The sequence below is a fragment of the Anabrus simplex genome, chromosome 3 (genome assembly GCF_040414725.1).
Source record: "Anabrus simplex isolate iqAnaSimp1 chromosome 3, ASM4041472v1, whole genome shotgun sequence".
NCBI classification, from domain to species: Eukaryota; Metazoa; Arthropoda; class Insecta; order Orthoptera; family Tettigoniidae; genus Anabrus; species Anabrus simplex.
In genome coordinates this window covers 235,432,633-235,447,180 of record NC_090267.1, presented here as the reverse complement: position 1 = coordinate 235,447,180, position 14,548 = coordinate 235,432,633, and the positions used below count along the sequence as shown (strand labels likewise).

Below are 14,548 nucleotides of genomic sequence, written 5' to 3'. Positions count from 1 at the left end.
CTCTGGCCTCTTCCAGCTGATGGGGAGCGGCCGACTAGATCGGCTCTTGGCTCCAAGAGGGTTAAGTAAGAGCTGAGAAATAATATTTTAAAACTTGTGAATACTGGTCCCCAGCCTGAGAAAGGTGAACAAGGAATTCAGCAATTTCTCTCGCAGGCCAAAATACCACATTTGCTATTTGCTTTACGTCGCACCGACACAGATAGGTCTTATGGCGACGATGGGATAGGAAAGGGCTAGGAAGTGGAGGGAAGCGGCCGTGGCTTTAATTAAGGTACAGGCCCGGCATTTTCCTGGTGTGAAAATGGGAAACCACGGAAAACCATCTTCAGGGCTGCCGACAGTGGGGCTCGAACCCACTCTCTCCCGATTACTAGATACTGGCCGCACTTAAGCGACTGCAGCTATTGAGCTCGGTAAATACCACATTAAGAGTGTGCTGTGCATGTCTCATCACTTCCACTTCACCGCTGAAATGTTTGGTGTGCTCATTCTCTTCTGCTGTTGGTCAACTCTGCTGGATGGTATTACTGTTGTAGTGAAAAAGTAACCTGTCAATGATTGGTACACAAGAGCTAGTTAACTATATATTTCCAGTGTTCCATCTTCCTGTTTTCAGGAGGATCATCTTCAGTGAGGATTGGCAACAGTGCATTGAGGTGCAATGGTCATTGTTGTCATAAATCTTGATTTGTTTGTTCCCTCTTGTGGAAGGTGTAACTTTATTTTCTCCTTTTTCAGAGCCTGCTTCAGAAACAGAAAAACCAGAAACCAAGCCACCACCTGAAGTTGTGAAGCCTAAACGACGCCCTTGGGAACTCTGGTCCATAGAAGATAAAAACACCTTTTTTGAAGCACTCAATGAATTTGGGAAAGATTTTGATGCAATTCAAAATCACTTTGCAACCAAAGCTAGGAGAAAAGGGGTGCCAGAAGATATGATCAAAAACAAAGACCAAATTCGTCATTTCTACTACAGAACGTGGCACAAAATCTCAAAACATCTCAAATTCAATGATGGTAAAATTCTCCATATTAGTCAGAATATTATGGTATATGTAGAGTGTAAGAACTAGAAATAATGCATTCTTATTGACACCAAAGCCCAGTGTTTCGTACCTTATTTGACTTGGAGTGTAAATATTGTAAGTTGGTCAGTTTGTCTTCTTATTGCATATGCTTTTATTCCCTTTTGCACTGCTGATAAATATTGGATAAACACCGTGCTTTTATTGTTGACTTATGCACCATTCCGAGTCCGTATTTCGGAGGCGTCCAAGAAAATCCACAGCTAGTGTCGGTGAACATCTTGGGGGTTATGTTAAGTAAAAAATTTTTTATGTGGCTTCGACTGAAAGTTATTCAGTATCTATCTTCTATTTATGTTATGCAAGTTTTACGGACATTTGAACTTAAAATCGACCACATGATCGGAAATTTCTCATCAACTAAGATATCATTATATATATATATATATATATATATACTATTATAATCTATAAATAATAAAAATAGATTAAAACTTAATAACTATTATTTGTTCAAAATAAATTAGTATACGATGGATAAGTTAAAACATAAGTTCAAATATTCATCACTATTTACAATGATATTTTTTTGAAAGCATCGGTTTAAATTCATTTTATTCTTCCTGGTCGTCATAGCTTTCAGTTTTAAAAAAAATGTATAAATGTCAGCTTTGTCAAGCTCTCGATTTCATGAATAAATATAATTCATCTCCTATGAATTTGCATAGATTTTAATTAAATGAAAATTATCTTGACCTAACATAAATTGCTTCTCTCATCTTCTAGGTATCTTATTAAAGAATTAAATATTCAAGAGTTCATTATGTCAAAAAAAAAAAATTACTTGATTAACATATTTGAAAGTTTTAAGATCTCATAATAAGAAAATAAAATATCTTGTTGCGTTATTAAGAATGATTAATCCTTATCACTTCTTTCATATTCATTGTACACAATTAAATGTTTGCTGAAGCATATGCAAAATAAGATTAGTTTCACTTTTTGTAGCTTCCAATGGCTACCTACCATAATATATTAAAAAAAATTGTTAATCATAAATAATTATATTCAGAATTTTTTCCTTAGAAATACATGAAATTGTTCTAAATAGATTCAATAGCTTCATCGTCAGGTTGCAATTATGTCTTACCACTTCATAAAATTTAATCGTTTGTCTGCAAGTTGCTAAGGAATACCATGGATGAAATTCCTAATTCCTCACTAGTGATAGGTTGTCATAATGAAGACACTAAAATCGTATATCCTATCAATGACCTGCTGTTTTAGCTTAAATCAGTTTAAACCATAAACATAATATGAAATTCTCATCGAAATTGCCATACGAGTGTTAATTATAGGTTACTTGAAATTTTTTTGGATGATTATTATCTATTATTGACTCGTAAGTTTATTACTAAATTGCCATTAATACGTAATATAGATTATTCCATATTTAACATAATTACTAGCATCCACTATAGCCCTGATCCATATTTGCATTACCTAATCATTCATTATTTAACCTTATATGAAAATATTACCTTATACGTCTACATATTTATCATAATTCAACAACTACTTACTCTCAGACAACATTATTCCATAATCTCACATTCCATTCCTCATATTTTCTTTATATATTTATATTGCCGCATATGTAAATATTATTTATTCAATATTATGTAATGCATAACTCGATTCACTTATCAACTACTTACATTTAATACTTCATGGATCAACAACTAATCATATGCATAGCAATACGCAACTCACATCCATATATCTTCACATTTAACCTATACTGGATTAAACTTGGCAATAAATCGTCAATATTACGAATTTGGTAACTTACAACTTGATATAAACATGTATCATACTTCATTTTCATCACAACTCCCTATCTTTGGCATGGCTTATTGAGATTTAACTGAAATATTGCTAACATAACACTTCAGTGAGATATGTACACTTTCCTACATTTGGATGTTTTAAAATCTTACGGAAGACTACCTACCTTCCATAATGCAACACTATTGAATCACTCGCGTCGAAACCACGTGATATTAAACACTTCACGAAGATATAACGACCTATTTCTTCTGAACATCATCAATCAACAACTAACTACAAGAAAGAAAAACATACATGATTTTAAAATAAAATTGTTAAACTTATCTTGTTTTGCGTCTGCTTGTGGCCGGGATGGTTGTTGTACTGCTACATTCTTCCTCGGGTATGTTCTTCTCTGGACGTTGGTTGAGTCATCTGCGAGTTTTGGCAATTGAGTCGTATTCACGGGTGCTGTTGGTTGGCTTCCATCAGTCGTCAATCCCACCTTTAATTTAGCAATTCATGACATCATTCTCGAGTGCATGCATGAAAAACATATTCAGAGACAATATTAATAAAATATTCTTAGTTGCAAAGCCTTCTTGTACTATAATTTTGCTTTGTACAGTAAAATGTGACGTCAATTTATCTGCTATACAGATTTCTAAGATGTTTATGGTAGCTTATAATCGTCTAATTTAATGGTCTTTTATTTTAAATGCTAGCGTTTTCTTAAAATGCGTTTCTTAAAGAAACTTTCGCTTTTCTTCCATGCAATCTCAAGGTGAATCCTATTGTATTTTATCTTCTCCTTCGTATTTTGTTTAAAATTTAATACATATTATGGGGTTACCCGTGGAGCAGAAAGAGGTTAAAGAAGGTGCCGGGGTGAATGGGTCTATCTACAATATCAAGAAGTGAATTAAAATTGTAAAAGGTTATATTTTTCTTTTAGAACTTAAAATTTAACAATTTTTCACTGAGTGAACATAACACATATCAGGTACAAAAGCAATCTTGAAACAAGACTAGGAAAATCCAAAATTCAGAAATTTTACAATTTTGGGCTTCAAGCCCCTAGTTTACAATGTTGGAGATACCGGATCCAGTTTACAAAACCTTTGATTCAAAATAAGGAATCATTTATCCAAGGGCAGAATTCCCCTTAATTCAAGAGCACTTGCTCCCTCAATTACAAAGTCAAGCCTTACAGAGGCACCCTTCACAATTACAAAACTTGGAAAGAGCTAACAGGCTCTCCGTATCTTCCAGCCTACTCGAGGCAACATAAAAAAATCTTACACTCTCCGGTCTTCTATGGCCCAACTTACAAATTGACACAGGGGTATCTCGTACCCAACCTATAGGGCCTTTTGCGACAAAGAACAGGTTAAATAAACAGCCCGAACATAAACTGTATGGTGGCGTACACAGCACTCCCAGATAATGAAAAATTAAAACCTACAGGGCTCTCGGCCGATGAAATAGGGGCTAATCCCAAGCTACTTGAGGTGGCATGCATGGAAATAACTGTAATACATTGCAAAAGGTTGCTAAAACGCAGACACCTCAAATCAAGATGAAGGGGAGCTCGAGAGGGTAACTCACTCTCTATCCCCGATTTACAATTAAAAATTTTATGTTTTCACATTAGTCGAAGGAAAAGTTACATTTTAGAAAAGGTTACATAGTAAAGATTCGGACCTTTCCCCTTGGGTTGAGCTGTGGAGGTAGCTACGACAAGAAAGATATAATTTATGTGGACATTACCTTGTAGATGTTCTAGCTGCCGACGAAAGAGGCTGCCCGCCTCCTGCTTAAACACACACACTCAGATAGACAACGATCAATTGGACAAGAAACGTGAAAAGCAGCAGTTTATAAATCCTCAGGGAAGGTTCGAGATCATTTCAGATTAATCAGGACACACCCTCTTAAATTTTATTGGCAGATACAAAGTGAACAAGAAATGCGGGATTGGTTGAAAATTAATTACAAAAGTTAGTGATTGGCTCGATTCAAAACTGGAGGATAGAAAAGGAAGTATTGCCAACCCAAAGATAAATGAACATAGATCAGTTATGGACAACCTAGAAATACAAAACTTCTTTAAATTATAAGTTCTTTCACCTTGCACTAGGGTGCGTGATCATAGTTTTTAGTGGTGTCATCTGTAGAAGAATGTCCAAACTTCTTGATGAATGGGAAACAAAACAAGGAGAAATTCAGTCAGTTTAGGAAACTTCACAATAACAAAATTACTTAATACAAGGTGTACAACTTTGCTTCCACCATTTTGTCCCCAATGTTGGATGCTTTAATGAAACAGATTTCTTACACATGTATCTTTGAAAGTAGTGTCTATCGCTGGCCACGACTTTCCCCCATCTTTCGGGCAGTGTCGAAAAAATTGTTCATCTTTTGAAACGATCCACGAATCGATCCAATTTGTGACTTCTTCATGAGATCGGAAGTGTCGGTCAGCCAGACCATACGCCATTGATCGAAACAGGTGATAATCAGAGGGAGCACTGTCTGGAGAATACAGCGGGTGGGGTAGGACGTCCCATTTTAACATTCCCAGGTATGTTTTGACCTCTTTTACAACGTGGGGTCGAGCGTTGTCGTGTTGCAAAATCACTTTATCGTGCCTCTCGCTGTATTGCGGCAGTTTGTTTTTCATTGCTCTGCTCAAACGCATTAATTGCGTTCGATAACGAGCACCTGTGATTGTTTCACTGGGTTTTAACATCTCATAGTTCACCACACCGAGCTGGTCCCACCAAATGCAGAGCATGATCTTGGAGCCGTGAATATTCGGTTTTGCCGTCGACGTTGAAGCATGGCCGGGATATCCCCATGATTTTTTGCGTTTAGGGTTATCGTAATGAACCCATTTTTCGTCCACGTTCAACGTCTCTTGGTTTCAACTCATATGAGACCCAAGTTCCTTCTTTCTGAATCATGCCCATGGTCTTCAGACGTTTTGAAATGGCTTGCTGTGTCACTCCCACTGATCATGCCAATTCTTGTTGAGTTTGATGCGAGTCTTCACTCAGCAATGTCTCCAATTCTGCATCTTCGAAAACTTTCTCTCTTCCACCACTTTGCCTGTCTTCGACGTTAAAATCACTCTTCTTGAAGCGTTGAAACCACTCACGACACGTTCTTCCACTAATAGCGTCCTCACCATACGTACGTGAGAGCATTCCATGAGACTCAGCTGCCGTTTTCTTCATATTGAAACAAAACGGTAACACCTCCCGCAAATGCCGAGAATTTGGCTCGTACACTGCCATGCTCAATCGAGAACAACTTTATGATGTAGACACACATCGTCTAAGTTTGAATAGGGTTATGTTGACCGAGGTCCAAACTAACTGCCTGACGTCTGCGATCTGTTTCGTTCGGCCGCTTCGTACCGTTCTCACCATCCATTGGCAAACGGCGGAAGCAAAGTTGTACGCCTTGTATTTTGGTGGAGACATCTTCTGATTAAAGTTCTAGGTTTCTGTTATAGTAGTTTCCACTTTTGTTTGATAGAGGAGTTCATTTAGGCGCTAATTTTGAATGCGCGGCGTTGAGGTGTACCTCTCTGTACACATATGATATGCACTGAAACAAGTTCTTGTAATATCTTCCGTATTTTAGCGTAAATTTTGGTATTCTAGCTTCAGAATAAGTTATTTTCTTTCATGAAACTACACTTTCGATCTTCACGGCAGCTTATTTCAATTCAGTGTTCTATTGATCTCTCTGTTGGCTTTAACAATTTCAAAATAATATATTTATCTCACTCACGGCTGCTATGATTCCTATTGCTCGTGTCATTTGACTTGTATTTTTCTGCCGTTTGACATACAACCTTTTTAGCGTTATTCACGGCAAATGACGACTTTTAAATTCTGTATTTTACAAATCAGGACAATGAAAATGGCACACTTATTGTAATTTTTTAAAAACTGTTTGGTTCTTCAGTTTGTCTGAACTAATTTTGAGTAATACATTTATAAACTACCTGAAAAAGAAAAACATATGGTATGGGTGATTCTAGACTATCCTCTGCTGCTTGAAAAATATGTTCCTAGAGGTCAGTCAGAGTATAGACTTCCTTTCTATATTAATAGTTTTTCAAGTCCTTCCCCAGATATAAAAGTCTAGTGTATTAATGTCTGGAGGTCTTGCAGGGCAGTTGATGGGTCCAGTTCATCCTATCCACCGATCAGGGAAGCCCTGATCTTAATGTTCGTGCATTGTGTGGCATAAGTGCAGTGGTGCACTCTAGTTAGATAATTTTTTTGTCTTGTGCGATAACACTAAATATATTCTATTTACGTTCAACAGGGGTAACTACCCCCTTCATTTCATACAGATATTGAATGTGAAAGTGTTATATTGTAAAATAATGTATATTGCAAAAACTTGAATGTTTTTCTTTATGCTTTTGCGTAATCAATTAATTTTATAATTTTATACATTTTTCATCTATTTTTTTCCTCTGCATTTGTTAGATTGGGAAAAGTTCAACCTGTAAGTAAGGTGGAAGTTGAAGAATTTTTAACATTACTAGAATATACTTTGGAAAATAACTATTTCATTTTTGACAGCAAAATTTACAAACAGTCTAAAGGCCTAGCAATGGGTTAGCCGGCTTCAGGTATTTTATCTAACATATTCATGGTTTACATTGAATATAATAAAATAGTGGATAAAATAGATGGATTGATTACATGGTTGAGATACGTCGATGATATATTTGTTATTATCGATGAACAAAAGGTTAAACCTGATGGTATATTAGAGTATTTAAATACTTTGGATAAACAAGTGCATTTTACGATGGAATCTGAAAATGAAAGGACTTTAAATTATTTAGATTTAACAGTTACTGGAAATTCTGGTCATTTTGATTTTCAAATTTTCAGAAAAGCTGCTCAAACAGATACTATTATAAGAAATGACTCCAATCATCCAGGTCAACATAAAAAGGTGACATTTTACAGTTTAATTAATAGAGCTATGAACATACCTATGTCTAAGAAGAATCATAATAGAGAGATAATTATAATCCATCAAATTGTTTGTAGCAACGGATATTCCAAAAGATTTATTAATAGAATGATAAATAAAGTGAGAAATGAACCAAAAACAACTTTAATTAAAAAGCAAAAAGAGAAAAAGAAATTTGCAGTTCTGACTTTTCAAAATAAGCATTCTTCTCAACTGGCTAAAATTTTCAGGAAAAAGAACATCAATGTCACATATAAAACTGATAATAATACTAATAAGATAATTTTCAATTCAGATAAGATAGAGAATAAATGTATATTCAATAAATCAGGAATTTACAAATTAACATGCCAAACATGTAAACAAGGATACATAGGACAGTCTGGTAGAAGTTTGGCTATAAGGTACAAAGAACATGTTAATGCGGTTAAACATAAAAGATATTTGGCAATGGGAGAACATATGATTGAAATGAATCATAAATTTACAGACATTTCCAATGACATGAAATTATTACATTCGGCCAAAAAGGGAAAATTAATGAATGTTTTGGAAAATTTAGAAATTTACCTTACACCAAAAGTCATTTTGAATCAAGTTTAAATGAGAGAAGTGCAGAAGATAACCCACTGTGTAGACTAGCATATGATCATTTAAGGAGCAAAAAGAAGAAAAGAAGAAAAACTTGAAGATCCTGAATTTATATAGTATTCTCATTCAGTTCAACCAAAATTTTATGTATTGATCATTTTTATAATATTTCTTTTTACTCTTTGATATGGTGTATTAGGACAATACTTCTTTAAATTGTAAAACAAAAGACTGTGTGATATTGTTTTGTTCTTTAATCTGACCACTGAGGAAGGGAATGGTTGAGATTTCCTGAAACATGTTTGGTTTAATAAATAGTATTTCTTTCATTTAATGAGTGTATTGGTCAAAGCGGATTCAAATAAACTATTTTAAATAGTTATATTATGTATGTCAGCGATGTGAAGAAATCAATTATTGTCCATTAGAAATCAGTTTATATTTAGAGTCAGTACTGGTATCTCTTCGTGCTTCACCTCTAATACGAGTATGAATGCTTTGCCGCAGCGAGTCTGTATAAGGTGAAAGTTATGTGAAGGATTTTTCATTCAAAGATTTAATATTGTTACTCTCATTGATGGCAGTGTGTTCAAACTTTATTTGAAGATTCCATTAAATTACAAACGAGCTAGTTGTGCAGAAAGGAGACACGGCATGCAGGTTGATGCAACACCAGTTGAGTGTAAGATATTTGGATGGTGATATACAGTGGAATAAGATGACAAAACAAAGTGTCAGTGATAAAATTTGAGCACTTGAATTTAAAGATGAAGGATTTTATGTAAATTAAAGTAATATTAATGTATTGTTATGCACGTTCTGCATCTGCCGTGTGGAGCATGAATGGAGAGACACATATATAGAACACGAGTGTAGAAAACACGAAGTTGGAAAACACCGAGCCCAGTCAGCTATATCAAAAGGACCAGTAACTTTGTCTGAAGCAGAAAGTGTGTTGAAGAAGACAAAAGCTGATAAAGAAGATGGTATTGCAGAAACAACAGAAGTATTCCTTGCAGTAGGTGTAGCTGTGAAAAAGCTGGATAATCCAAATTTCATCCAGGGCAGGTGTGACCTTTCTTCATCTGATTTGCTACGAAAAAAGTACAATCCATTACTTAAGGACGAGAAGGAAGATCAAATCAAAGAGCTTCTGAAGGATCAGTATATTGTTGTATTGGCTGATGAAACGACCGACAATGTGTATCACTGCATGTTCAACATGTTGTTCTCTATCATGAAACCATCTACTGAACCTTCAGTAATATTAATGGTTGCTGTGGTGCTAGACGACGCAAAATGCTGCATAGTATTTGAGAGCCATTGTTGACACATTACATAGGCTGTGTTGATTTTGACAAGATGATTGGGTATGAAACACACGTGACTAAATCAGCCAACGTTTTACAGGGTTTAGTTAATGAAGATTTCATACACATTCAGTGTTGGGTCCATAAAGTAAATATATTCAGAGCAATACTATCGTAACTAACATTTTTCACATCTTACATTAAAGCAGATTTAAAGTTCCTGTGTAGCCTATGCCAGAAATTACCATGGAGACTTATGACTGTCAATATTGCGTAGAATGCTTGCATCCACAAGTCTCCAGGGTGATTTCTGGCATACACTAACTTTTAATTTGCTTTGATGTAAGTTGTGAAAAATGCAAGTTACAATAGTATTGCTCTGAACTCTCAAAACAACATTGGTTCTTTCCTCTAAAGTGAACTAGATGGGCTGAACAATCTTGTATGTTTCCTGCATACAGGAAAATGAAATCACATGTATTTGTTTCTTAGAAGGAAGTATGGGGGGAATTCAGATAAAGTAAATTTGTTCCCAATTCCAATTGTAACAAGATGAATGAGGTTTAAATTTGTTTTGTATGTCATTGAATATCTTCTGGATATCTTGAAATTCTTTAAAGAATAGGTAAAAGAAATCTCAGCAGTGAAGTTCTTGAAAAATACAGCTGAGGAAGAAGTAAAGATTGTGAAAGTAATGATCATCTCCAAAGCATGCAATTATGAAGGTGATAAATTTCAGAGAAGGCCCTTCCTATCCCACAATTATTTATCTGCTACTTGCTAAATTAAGTGACTTGCTCAAGAATCTAGAACTGCTGTCATCTGGAATTTATTCTGTATGTATTAAACTCTTTTTACCATTTCTGTACAGGATTGGGTGTGAAGCGAGATGAACCTTCGTAGTTTTCACAACAGGATGCCGTTCCTAATGTCATCCTCATGGGAGGAAATGAATGACATGATATATGATACTAGAAAGGGAGAGGGTGAATCCCGGTGCCGACGCATAGTCTACTCGTGTTTATAGCCCCAAGGGGTCTGCTCAAGGCTTAACGTCACCATTCAATGGACGAATCACCATCAACAGCGTCATGTGGCCTCACTTCGTATGAACACTGTGGAGAGGTGTGGAATTGAATCCAGACTTTCGGCATGCAATTTAATGATTATACATAAATTGTATACCACCACCTCTACTGTCCTACCGGCTAACATTCTGATGGTGAAATTTTTTTGACCAGTAGGGTTCGAACTGTCCAACCACGGTGCCAGACCATATAGACTTGATGCTTTAACTATCATGACCACCAGGCGGGTTTAGAGTTTATTCTGAAGAACTTTAAAACCATGCTTCGAATAATGCCATCACTGAAACGTGGTGATCAAACATCATTGTTTAGAAAAACTGTAGTTATGTATGTGAAAAATGATGGAACCTCTTACCAAAGATACAGCAAAATGTTTACTGGAAGAATGTGGTCTCCTTTTTAAACCTTGGAACATAATACAGATAATACAGATAACAGATAGTTCTTCAATTTTTCTCTTATGGTATATAAGGAGAAATTGTCATTTCTGAACGAACCGAGTGCGGCTGAATTCCTGGAAGGCTACTCTATTCTGAAGGAGTTGGAGCAAGATTATCTAAACAACACATTTGGTGAATCTGATAGTTACTGTGATCAATCAAATCTAAGCATTTAGTTTAAATTGCAAATGTGATGATTTTCATTACATTTTTGTTTAATTATTAGAGGGAAGTTGAAAAAATCTGCATAATATGCAAGTTACAAACACAGATTACACTAAATATATACAAATAATGTCAGTCACTTTATTATGTAACAGCATTCATGGCACGTAATTAAAAAAAAAAAAAAGAAAATTTTCAATTGGTAACACCAAATTATCTTGCTTTTGACCATAGTATAAAAACCACATTGTTCACCATGTTTAAAAGTGATATATCCCCCAGCAACCTGGGTAACATACGTGTGAGAAACTATCAGTAAGCCTCACAGATTAAATGTGCAGGTAAGGCGACTGGTCGTAGTAACCAATCTACCACAGTACCGGAATTAGTCCTGACAGCATGGGGATGTTATGCAGCCCATGTATGCCTATTGTACGCATTGAACACCACTTGCCGCATGAAAATAGCCTCATTGGTAACCAATGCATTCACTGGGAAGTCTGGGTTGTATGTTTGATCGACTAACCAATGGCAGAAGTGCATATGTTGTGGATAGTCAGCCGGTGAGAGACACTGCACATGTAGAATATGGTACGAATGTATTAGCTCTTTTTCTTGTGTTCTACACACAGTCCAGTCAGGTATACAGATTACACTTGCTATACCAGGAGTAGGCTGCTGTACTTGGGAACTTCTTCCGCCATTGCCAGGATATTTGTCTTCCATGTCTAGGATTGAACATGGGTGTACTGGCCCTAGGATTTACATTGTGAGGTGTCACACAACCGTTATCACAAACACGTAGCATTACTGCAAGTACTGTTGCTGGATTCAGGATCCGTCTATTAGGGAATTATCTGGATAAATTTGTGTAGCACGGTGAGTATTCTGTTGTCTCACCATACACTAGCAGCATGTCAGGGGACTTGTGGTTTGAATACACTACCATTGTCTGAACACCGTTACTATGTACAAACTCCCAATATTAATAGTTTGGATGACTATGGAAGCTCAGAGTGATATTTGTAACTAAGAAGAATATTCTGGATGTGGTGCTGGTAAAACTAGATGAGCTCTATAGAGAAACCAAAGTAATAGATGGTATTAGTGATCACGAAGCTGTTTTTGTCGTAGTTGAAAATAAATGTGAAAGAAAGGAAGGTATTATAATTAGGACTGTTAGGCAGTACCATATGGCTGATAAAACAGCCATAAGGGAGTTTTTAAGAACTAACTATGATCAGTGGGAAACAGTAAATAAAAATGTAAACAGACTCCGGGATGGGTTTAAAGCAGTTGAGGAATGTAAAAATAGGTTTGTATCTTTAAAGCTGATAATGAATGGTAAAGATCTACTATATTATAAGAGATATGTAAAGAGAATAAGAAGGAGGTGCAGGTTGGAAAGAAATAGAGTTAGAAATGGCTTTGGAAGTAAGGAGAAATTAAAGGAACTTACTAGGAAATTGAACCTAGGGAAAAGGCAGCTAAGGATAACATGATGGCAAACATAATGGGCGGTCATACAAATTTTAATGAAAAATGGAAGAGTATGTATAGGTACTTACAGGCAGAAACAGGTTCCAAGAAGGACATTCCAGGAATCATTAATGAACAAGGGGAGTGTGTGTGCGAGGATCTTCGAAAGGCAGAAGTGTTCAGTCTGCAGTATGTAAACATTGTTGGTTATAAGGATAATGTCCAGATAGAGGAGATGACTAATACTAAGGCTATTAAATTCTATCTATGATAACAATGACATTTACATTAAGTTACAAACGTTGAAAACTAGAAAAGTGGCTGGAATTGATAAGATTTCTGGGGATACTAAAGATATTGGGTTGGGATGTAGTACCATAACTGAAGTACTTATTTGATTATTGTTTGCATGAAGGAGCTATACCAAATGAATGGAGAGTTGCTATAGTAGCCCCTGTGTATAGAGGAAAAGGTGATAGACATAAAGCTGAAATTGCAGGCCAATCAGTTTGACATGCATTGCATGTAAGCTTTAAGAAAGCATTCTTTCTGATTATATTAGACATATTTGCAAAATTAATGACTGTTTTGATAGAAGGCAGTTTGTGTTTAGGAAAGGTTATTCCACTGAAGCTCAACTTGTAGGATTCCAGCAAGATATAGCAGATATCCTGGATTCAGGAGGTCATTTGGAATGTATTGCGATTGACCTATGTAACGCATTAGATAGGATAGATCATGGGAGACTACTGGCAAAAATGGGTGCACTTGGACTAGAAAAAAGAGTGACTGAATGGGTGGCTATATTTGTAGAACATAGAATCAATCAATCACTACTGATCTGCATTTAGAGCAGTCGCCCAGGTGGGAGATTCTCTATCTGTTGTTTTCCTAGCCTTTTCTTAAATGATTGCAAAGAAACTGGAAATTTATTGAACATCTCCCGTGGTAAGTTATTCCAATCCCTAATTCCCCTCCCTATAAAGGAATATTTGCCCCAATTTGTCCTGTTGAATTCTGACTTTATCTTCATATTGTGATCTTTCCTACTTATAAAGACACCACTCAAACTTACTGGTCTACTGATGTCATTCCACGCCATCTCTCAACTGACAGCTCGGAACATACCACTTTAAAAATAAATAAAGTTGTTTTTTAATCCACCTATTCAATACTTTAATTTCCACTTATAGTGGTTACATAAACAGACTATCAGTTAAATGGGACATGTTTCGCCCGTCCCGTTTAACTGATAGTCTGTTTATGTAACCACTATAAGTGGAAATTAAAGTATTGAATAGGTGGATTAAAGAACACTTTTATTTATTTTTCAACTGTAAATTTTCAATACGGACCAGAAAAGATTTATAACATACCACTTAATCGAGCAGATCATCTTCTTTCTCCCAAGTCTTCCCAGCCCAAGCTTAGCAACATTTTTGTAACGCTACTCTTTTGTCGGAAATCACCCAGAACAAATAGAGCTGCTTTTCTTTGGATTTTTTCCATTTCTTGAATCAAGTAATCCTGGTGAGGGTCGCATACACTGGAACCATACTCTAGTTGTGATCTTACCAGAGACTTATATGCCCTCTCCTTTACATCCT

The 14,548-nt window shown here is 35.8% G+C and overlaps 1 protein-coding gene across 1 annotated transcript in view; it reads left to right on the top strand.

Moving 5' to 3' along the window:
• The window catches only part of crm (cramped chromatin regulator), a 350,810-nt gene that overhangs the window by 27,059 nt on the left and 309,203 nt on the right, over positions 1-14,548 (top strand). Inside the window, exon 3 of the mRNA XM_068226835.1 lies at positions 742-1,020. Within this exon, the coding sequence (XP_068082936.1) occupies positions 742-1,020 (279 nt within the window). The remainder of the gene's footprint in view (positions 1-741; positions 1,021-14,548) is intronic.